This window comes from Carassius auratus, unplaced genomic scaffold, assembly GCF_003368295.1.
Source record: "Carassius auratus strain Wakin unplaced genomic scaffold, ASM336829v1 scaf_tig00016277, whole genome shotgun sequence".
Taxonomy (NCBI): Eukaryota; Metazoa; Chordata; class Actinopteri; order Cypriniformes; family Cyprinidae; genus Carassius; species Carassius auratus.
Window position 1 is genome coordinate 1 of NW_020524658.1, and position 10,424 is coordinate 10,424.

The following is a 10,424-nucleotide window of genomic DNA, read 5'->3' on the forward strand; positions in this document are numbered from 1 at the left end:
AAATGAATGTAACATGGAAAGATGAATGCCATTTTATAATTTCTATGGTCTTATGTTATACATGTTGTCCATGTTCTTGTTCATGATTACATTTTATTTTATTGCTGTAATTAATTTATAGAATTAACAAGATGACCTGTTGAATTAATTAAGGAAGCGATGACAGATGAATGTATTTTTAGTCCAGTGCCTGTATATAAGATTACTATTGACCAATAATTTCAGAGGCTGTCACATGTGGATCAACTTACTATGTTGTGTAGTTTCATTAGTTTTCATATGAAAAATAACTTCCATATTGCTTCAATGGATTTATAGCATTTTGAGAAAAAAAAAATTAATGGATTTATTGCATTTTGAAAAATAATAATAATAACATTTTATAATAAGTCTGTTCAGATGACTATATGTATTTGCTATATACACTAAATGATATTTATTCTGTTAGAATTTCCACCCTGTTAGTTGCCCATTCCACCCTGTTAGGTTTATAGACCATCCCGCAAACCCGCTCTAACTTCCTGATCTGAATCAAATGATTTGTGATACAAGAACCGATTGGAGGATCGTGTAACAATAAGAATCCAATAATAAAAAAAAAAATTAAATATATAACATCAACTGCTTAGAGATGAATCTTAGGGCGGGAGGTGCATACCCAACAGGAGAGAGACGCACAGCATGTGAGTGTTCTGGATGCAGAATTTACTGGCGTGTGGATGGGGGCAACCTGTCATTCACGTTGTAGCATTTTGGACCAATCATACACACAACTATTTGTTATATTTAACAAATAATATAACGTCCCTTCATCTAAAAAAAGGTTCTATGGGACCCTTTCCCCAAAATGTAACTATGTATCACCTCAAAAAAGGCAGAACAGGCCTCTGGTTCCATAGCAACCAAAGGCACACTATCTGATAGCACTAGATTATTTCTTCCAGGAATGTGGCAAAGCAACTCTTAACTCAAGTCTCAAAAACAAACACACAATGCAGATAAAAAGGGACTCTTCTTTAATTAATACAATTCTTTGAATGAACACACATATACTTTAGGGCATTGTGTATGCTGTAGCTGTTCTTGTATATTGCGTTTTGTGTATTGCATATGCTTTATGCATGCTTTTGATAGATCACTATTTAATATAACCTCATCTATATGATGTTTGGTATCTATAAGTTCATATTTTCATGATTTAAATGAGAGTGTATATTGTATGTTGATACTTATGCAACAAATTAGTTTTATAAAAATCTTAAAGACTCTTTTCTTAATTTCCTCCAATCTAATTTCATATGCAAGACACCATACCGTACTAGTGACAGAGTTGTAAAACTTGCCCTCAAAAGGTAGCATTCTTCATCTGCTCACTTAAATCCTGAGGGTGTGACATCATCTCCCTACATAGATCACTGATCACCAGATCAGGCTAGTTCTTTTAGATTCAGGAATTCCAGGAGAAGATGCTGAGCTTAGAGCTCTCAGAACCACGCTAAGCTTGTGCCAGGCCTTCGGGCCTCGACTTTCCATTCATCAAGATCCTCCGATTCAGACTGGTCTTTCTCATTAAGTCACCTCAGCAGAGACCAACCGGAGCCCCAAAGTGCATCAGGACTCTTTATCAAACAGGCGAGATGTGCAAGAATCAAACTTAGCCTTATTAATTGAAACATTAAGTATCATATGCACCTTTTACAAAGGTGTGTTTGAACTAAGAAACTGATGTTTCCTTCAGGCTGTAGATCTGCTGAATATCAAATTGTATGATTTCCTCATGTTCTTTAATTCTCTTTTCTTTATTGTTTAAGCTTTAACCCTTCTTCCTATGCCAACTGTATGTATGTTTGTGTGTGTGACTAGTTTAAGTGTTTATGTAGTAAATAAAGTCTTATTTGTATCACACTTGAGGTTGTTCATTGTTTGCTCATAAATGAAGTCCCCAATCATGCAGATTTTTGCCACATGCTCTGAGTAGTATTGTACAGTAAGAAAGCTATTTTCCTTAAACAGGAAATCAATGTTCTTAGAATTGACAGAGAGTTGACACTGAGAGGTCAACTTAATGCTTAGAGTGGATCTAAATATTTATAATTACTCATAACTTGTTATGATTGATTATTCATATTTCCCCTTTGAGCTGATTCGCTACACATGAGAAGTGAGAAATGTCTTGTTTAAGAAGCAGTTGCATTTGAACATACATCACATTAGGGAAGTAAAGACTACAATAACTTCCATTTAATACATTTCAACTGTCACATGATCACACACACAGACCACAAGCTTGTTTTCATCTAGCTTTAAAAAGAAGACGTGTCCTGACAACTTGAACACAACTACACAGGAACAAGGAACTAAATCATTTAATGTTTGATGGTTAAAGAGCAGAAATGTCTGATGATATTTATGACGATGTCATTGGGACTGAGTTTGAAAAAATGATCAAAGATAGAGAGGAGATGACAGTGGTTAACTATGAGATTGTTCATTGTGTGAGAGGTCGTGCATTCAGGGCAGAGATGAAGACACCCCAACCACTTCAGAACACAGGTAATCACATTAATTTATTTGATAAAAACACCACCGTTTGCACATGTTCAGTCTTTTAACATCTTGTCTGTGGTGTTCAGGGTGTGAGATTGTATGAAGAGCAGAAGCTCCAGTTTGTTCGGTGCTGCTGTTTTCTTCTAATGCTGTTATACTCAGTTACGATGTTCACAAATCTGATATCTGAAATGATTTCTTAAACATAACTGCAGCACAGCATCAGTTTATTGTTTGCCCTTCATCAGTGAAGCAAACCTCAGATGAGGTCAGGTGCATCTGAGTATCTGTTCAAATCAGAAATAAATAAATAAATAATAATGATAAAAACAGAAAGTATGTGGTATTTAAAAAAAAAAAATGTTGTACATGACTGAGGTCATTTGAACAAAAATGTCTGAACCTGTTTATGCCAACGTAAAGAACACAGGAAATAGACAGACACATCAAGAGAAAAAAACAACAACAGACAAACACCTCAACACACAGGTACAAACACACACACTTTCATTGTATTAGGGTTATGAAACATTAGTCTTCATATCTGACATTTTGAATGTCTCCTTTTTGTCAGACTCCAATTTCATGTCCAAAATACATAATATGCCAAAATGGGTCTCCAGAAGTGTGTTTCATTCAACCAGAAATGCTTCCTGAGTAAACGCCAGTTTTCCAATTTATGAGTGAGATTTCATTCTTCATTTATTATTTGTATATTATCCAGTTATACATCACCAGTCTCTTCGAAACACTCCAGTACTTAAAACAGGTTTGAATAAAACAAAGGTGTTGAACAGGAGTTAAGGATGCATTATTATTAATATTAATTCATCCCAGGGTTTGGTTTGTATTCATTTCTAATGAAAGAAAATAGTGTGTGAGAAAAGTATGTTAGATGTACTGTTACAATGCAAAATAATGGACACTCCAACAAAAAAACATCTGCAAGATAAAAGAAACAAGGCAAACGTTTCGTTCACATGTTCAGTGACATAGTTATTACAATGCAAACATCATAATGAGAGCACTGCCACTATTCAGTGCAAAGAAAAGTAAAATTAGTAAATAATGTTTACAGTAAGTGCAAATAGCCTTCAAAACTGGAACTGCACTTAAGAAATACAAATACAGTTTAACTTAATGTTGCTCTTAGGGGTAAAAGGCAAAAGTATGTTGGCATAGCAGTAATAAAAGTATCAACCTGATTAGATCACAAAAAAACAAAAAAAACAAAACAAAACAAAACAAAAAAAAAACACTGAAGAAGAAATGGATGGAGAACAGATCTCTTTAGTTCCACTTCACGGCTGCCAATGGTTTTGATTTAAATATAATAATCATTTTAGAAGCCTGTCACAACAGGAAACCCTGAGACAAAATATAACCTATTGCATGTCATACATATACTAACAAACCTGTACACATCAGATAATATTTCATAGTTCAATTACAAAACACTTTTCACAATTTACAGTACTTTAATACATCAAAAACATGCTTCATATTCAGCTACTTATCAATGTTAATTAATCATGCATTTATTTGTATAATTTAAAACCATATCAATATTATTATAGAATATAACAGAAAGAATGTAATATATATATATATATATATATATATATATATATATATATATATATATATATATATATATATATATATATATATATATATATATGTATGTATGTATGTATGTATATATATATATATATATATATATATATATATATATATATATTTTTTTTTTTTTTTTTTTTTACACTGCCTAATCAGTATTTTAACTTTTGTTTTTTCAGTATAAATCTCTAAATACCCTTAAAACAAGCATTTACAAAACTGTGAAAAATATACCACAAAATATAGTTTTTTTAATTAAATTGAATTTAATTGGAATGCAACAGAAACCAAAAGATGGTTAGGATTTGACAAACCTGAAACAGTTACTGACAGCAGTTCTGTTGAAAAAGTTTAGCTCCTTGGAAATCATGAAATAACTCACACTTCTTAAAGGGATCCCCCGGGTATTAAGACATGTATCGCTTAATATACCATGAATTATGTCTCTTATTGAAATATGTAATAGAAAACCCACGAAAGATATGTTATTTTTTTTAAATCACATAGTTGAATACATATTTTGGACTATGGGGGGCTGCATTATTCTGATGACGTAAAATAGTTACACTCTGTGAGCTACTGCCTCTACCTGTTGCTTTTTTAAACTGCAATACAAGTCGGAATACACAACTCCGAAGTCATCATTTTATGATGACTTCAGTAGCTGTAGTCATCATAAAATACTGATATGATGACTACAGCTACTGAAAGAGCTTACAGGTGGTGATGGATATAAGTATAGGCTTAAACCAAATGCCGTACCATCGATTTTTCCCCACAAGTGGTCTAAACGCCCCAAATCTCAAGGGAAATCCGCGCTCAGAAACTCCTCCAGCGGCCGTGTTTCTTGTCTCAGCTGTTAGTAAGGTGTTTCAGTAGCTGTGGTCCACTAAAAACCTCAAAGGCATCAGGGCTGAAGTGGAATGAAAAAAGCGCGTCTTTAGGATGTTTTATTCGTCCACATGCATCTTCCCATTTTTTTTCCCTCTTCTTATCGCTAGGAAATCAGTGAAGTCCTATATAGCTAAACATGTCTTGAGGATCCCTTTTGAAAACATGTATATGTAGCCACAGTTAAAACTGTAAACTGATCACCGCTCTGGACTGCTGATGTAGCAGCAAATGAAAGATTTCCAGCAGCAACACTGTCAAAAAGTACAAGCCCCTGATGAATTTAAACATAAATACAATAAATGACTTTATCTTTGTTTATATATGTATTTAAATCACATTAAAATGAACTAAATCCACACTGTAGAGAAGGGGAAACAAATCCAGTGTACTTCTGTGGTAAGTTGTATTTACAGTCAGCATAAATACTGGCAACATAAAAACACAGATGAGGAACACACCACAGTCCACTCCAGGAGAGACACTAGTGTTACTTCAGAAAGTCTAAAAAGCATAAAATAAAATCTATGCGTAAAACTGATAATAATAAGCACTGATAACATCTATAAAAATGACATCATAAGAGGTAAAACTGGAAAAGACTCAACGCATGGAAAACCATCTGAACTCACAGGTCCTGATATTAATAATTCACCTAGTTTTGATGCTCTGAACTGATGTTGTGCTGTGTTAAGTGTATAGATAAAGAGAATAACAGTATGTTTGTTCTTCAGGAAGTGATTCAGTGAGGATCAGAAACTACAGAACAGCTGTAGTGTGTTTGGTGCTGCTGTGTGTTCTTCTGCTGACTGCAGTCATAGTGCTGTGTGTCACACTCACTCAAGAGAGACAACAGCTCATATCCAAGAATGAAAACTTGACCAATGAGAGAGAGCAGCTAACACTCAAGAACACAAACCTGATCAATGAGAGAGAGCAGCTAACACTCAAGAACACAAACCTGATCAATGAGAGAGAACAACTAATACTCAAGATCACAAACCTGACCAGTGAACTTCGGATCTGTGGTAAAGTTTCTTTACTCTGTGTAGTTATTTGCTTTCCACCTTATTTTTAATTTCCATTTTTAAGAATTAGTTTCTAGTGTCATTTGCTTCCACTTATTTTAGCTGTAACAGCTTTTTTAGTTGCTTGATAAACTGGTGTTTCTTACCATATTTAATTTACTGTTGTAATTATAAACAAACTGGTGCAATATTTTTTTTACCGTAGCTTTGTACATTAGTCTCACACATTCATTACACAAAATGGTGAGTGTGAATGGGATTAAAAAGCTAACAGCTGAACTGGTTCTGTTAACAGTTAATTGGACCTGCTATCAGTCCAGTTTTTACTACATGTCCAAAGAGAAGAAGAACTGGACTGAGAGCAGAAGATACTGTAGAGAGAGAGGAGCAGATCTGATCATCATTAACAACAAAGAGGAACAAGTGAGTGAGAGATTGTGTTTACAGTGTGTAGAAGATGAATGTGTTATGGTTAGATGAAATGTGTCTATTTTTGATATAAATGTGCTACCTTTTTATCTGCTCAGGATTTCATTCACAACATGTCTGGTAATGGTATATTTTATATTGGCCTGACTGACAGAGAAGTGGAGGGCACATGGAAATGGGTTGATAACACCACACATGTTCTCACCTCTGGGTGAGAAATTACTGAATTAAACTAATTATTCTCACAGTCAGTATCATATCACACAGAAAACAGCACTGAACATCAAATTCTGATCTGTTGTTTCAGCTTCTGGGCGCAAGGAGAGCCAAATGGAAACCAACAATATGATGAGGACTGTGTTGTGACTGTAGCTGTGCCTCCACCAGAGTGGGGTAATTTAGTAGGGTGGCTTGATGTTGCATGTAATAAACCTTATCAATGGATCTGTGAGAAGAGAATTTCACAGTTCATTCTGCCATAGGAACATCACACACCTTTCTGTCACAAGTTCAACAATCAAAACTTTTTTTAATAATTGGTTATTATTTAAAAATGTTTCTCAACCTTGTTTCTAGAAGTCACCCACAATTGCACATTTTGACTACCATTTCATGTCCTAAATGCATAATGTGCAAAATGGGACTCCAGAAGTGTTTTTCATTCAACCACAAATGCTTTGTAAGTGAACGTAAGAGTTTACCAATTTATACGTGAGATTTGCAGACTTAATTTATTTTTTGTACATTATCCAGTTATAGATCACCAGTCACTGTGAAACACTCCAGTACTTACAACAAGTTTGAATAAAACAAAGGTGTTAAACAGGAGTTAAGACTGCGGCATTTGTATTAATTAATTACAGGATTTGGTTTGTATTCATTTTTTTAATTTATCTTAATTGCATTTAAATCCCATTAAAAATAATTAAATCGACACTGTAGAGAAGGGCAAACACGTCCAATGTACTTCTGCACTGTGTTGAAGTTTCTTTGAAGTTCAATTTATCTCAGGTTTTGTTTGTAAGTATTTTTCATGGTTTCAAAGTGTGAGACAAGTATGTTACAGTATACTCATTTTGGTTAAGGTAAAACACATCACATTTTTCTATAATCAAAAAAATAATAATAATAATAACAGAAGGAAATGATTTAGAAGAGATCTCTCTAGTTCCTTTGCATAGTTACCTATGGTTTTGCTTTAAATATATTTTAAATATTTAATATATTAACATACACATCAGATTACATTTCACAATTCAATTTCAAAATACTTTTCACAGTTTACTTTCATACTTTTCAACGCGAATGCCTGACATTACTTAATCCTGCAGTGTAAGCAGAAACACAATGTGTGTAACCACCTTATGACCCACACAGTTGTTTTTACATTGAGAGCTCTTATTGCTGCAACATGGTCACTGATGTAAACATTCCTCTAGCAACTTTTTAATTTGATTTCATATGATTGAACTGCACTACAAACACCAAAAGATGTTTAGGATTTGTTTTCCAGCAGCAGCCACTTTCAAATTGTACACGCTCATAATGAATGAGGACAATACATAATTATGTCTTAATATACATTTACATCTCATTAAAATGAACCCAATCCACATAGTAGAAAAAAGTGCTTCTGCAGTTAGTTATAATTCCTTTATTTCAAAATACTGGCCACACAAACACATTGGAACTCAACACAGTCCACTCCAGGACAGAATCCAGTGTTAGTTTGTCAACATCTTGACAACACCAAAACTTTTGAAAAAATTGAAAAAATTGAAAAACTGATAAGATGTACAGAGAAGATGATGAAAACACTAAAACTATCTATGTCAATGCCATTATAAGTACAAGTGGAAAATACTCAATGCAAGGAAAATCATCTGTACTCGCAGGTACTGATTTTAATAATTCACCTAGTTTTGATGCTCTGAACTGATATGTGCTGTGTTAAGTGGGTAAATAAAGAGAATAACAGCATGTTTATTCTTCAGGAAGTGATTCAGTGAAAATCAGAAACTACAGAACAGCTGTATCCACTTGCTTTTTAAATATTTGTAAGCTAAATGTCTCCGGCTTCTGGTGTCATCCGCTTCCACTAATTACAAAACAGCTCTTTATGCTGCTTGATATTACAAACTGGTATTTCTTATACTATTTAGATGTATTTTTGTAATTATAAACAAACTGGTCTGTAAAGCAAATTGTTTTACCATTTACCTGCTGTATTCCTTATTTGTATTCTTTTCTATGTCATAAAAGTTAGCTTACTTCCACATTGAAAAAATAAATAAAAACAAACAGGTTTATACAGAAGACATTTTTTTTAAAGAATGACATTTTTAAGTTAGGTTGTGGTTTGTGTAACATTGAGTGTATATAATCTACTGTATGAGTATAGGTTACAGAGCGATGAGTGTAAAAGCTAACAGCTGAGCTGGTTAAGTTCAGTTTTTATTATATTTCCAATGAGACAAGGAGCTGGACTAAGAGCAGAAGATACTGTACAGAGAGAGGAGCAGATTTGATCATCATAAACAAAAATTGATTTGATTGAATTGATTATTATCTAATAAATTATTCTCACAGTCAGCATCACACAGAAAGCAGCACTGAAAATCTAATGCTGATCTGTATTTTCAGGTTATGGGGGCTTGGATGTTTCTTGTAATAGAGATTTTCAGTGGATCTGCGAGGAGAGGATTTTAGAACTCATATTGCCATAGGAACATCACACATATTTTGGACAGTTTCAAAGCTCACCAGTAAAGAACTTTTGAAATAATTGGTCATCATCTAAAGCAGTGTTTCTCAACCTTGTTCATAGAGTACAACCCACAACTGCGCATTCTAAATATCTCCTTTGTCAGACACCCATTTCATGTCATGCCAGTTGCATAAACTGCTTAAGCTAGTCTTAGAAGTTAACCTATCTATTTTTTTTTTTTTTTTTGCTGCAAGACTGTTCATAACTTTTCGAAATCAGTAACCTAAAAATGATGAATGGTCTAATTTTGAATCCAAAAAGTAAGACTGATTACCACTTGGTTAATTGTTAGTTAGTCTTAAGACACAGTCTAAAAAGAAGGTGTCAAAGCAACTGAACAACATTAATTGGGAAAACAGTGTGTCAATAATGCAAAATGACAGTTAAAGGCAGTTCATCATTGAATTCCGTGATTTCATCATTCAGCTCAAATGTGCAAAATGGGACTCAAGAAGTTTTTCAATCAACCAGAAATATCTTAAAGTATTCTGTGACATAAGTGAAATTAACTTATTATGAAATTATTCATTTATAATTTGTACCGAATCGCCACTACCTGGGCCACTGACCTTGCGACACAAGACACTAGACCTGCTAGATGCACAGCAAAGCGGACCTTTTTTTAAACAACAAACCAATGGGTGTTTCCTGTTCTGTTAAGGAAGTACAGGCTCTCATTGATATCTGAGGAGCAGATCCAGCAAGAGCTTGAAGTGACAACAGGGAATGATATTTTTTTTTTTTCATGAGGTTGCGGCAGTAGAGGCGACACAACTATAGGAGGTTTCAATGGCAACAACATGAACAAACATTACTGCGCAAGCGCGCTTTTGTGGCCCTAAATTAACTTCCGGTAGACTTCTAAATATAATCAATAACAACAGCCATGTCCCTCTAGAGTAGATATTTTTTGATAACAAACAAAATATGTTTGCTGCGTAAATCAGGTGGACTTAATGAAAATGCTAATTAATTATTTGCCAGCAGGAGATGCTTTTAAGCACGAGAAATAGAGGTTTCCCCAGTAACAGCTGTAAACAAAGCAGAGCTAAGCTCACAAACGCTGCATTATCAGGCATATAACATGCACTCTTCCTTCAGAAATAGTGATATAAAAACATCCTTGGTTCGTTTTGATATTT

The 10,424-nt window shown here is 34.0% G+C and overlaps 1 protein-coding gene across 1 annotated transcript; it reads left to right on the forward strand.

Moving 5' to 3' along the window:
- The first annotated feature begins 6,407 nt into the window (after positions 1–6,407).
- Positions 6,408–8,267, forward strand: LOC113075025 (C-type lectin domain family 4 member C-like). Its single transcript, XM_026247740.1, has 3 exons — positions 6,408–6,509; positions 6,614–6,726; positions 6,823–8,267. The coding sequence occupies exons 1-3, from the start codon at positions 6,417–6,419 to the stop codon at positions 6,995–6,997; spliced, it is 381 nt and encodes a 126-aa protein (XP_026103525.1). The 5' UTR covers positions 6,408–6,416; the 3' UTR covers positions 6,998–8,267.
- Positions 8,268–10,424: the final 2,157 nt, after the last annotated feature.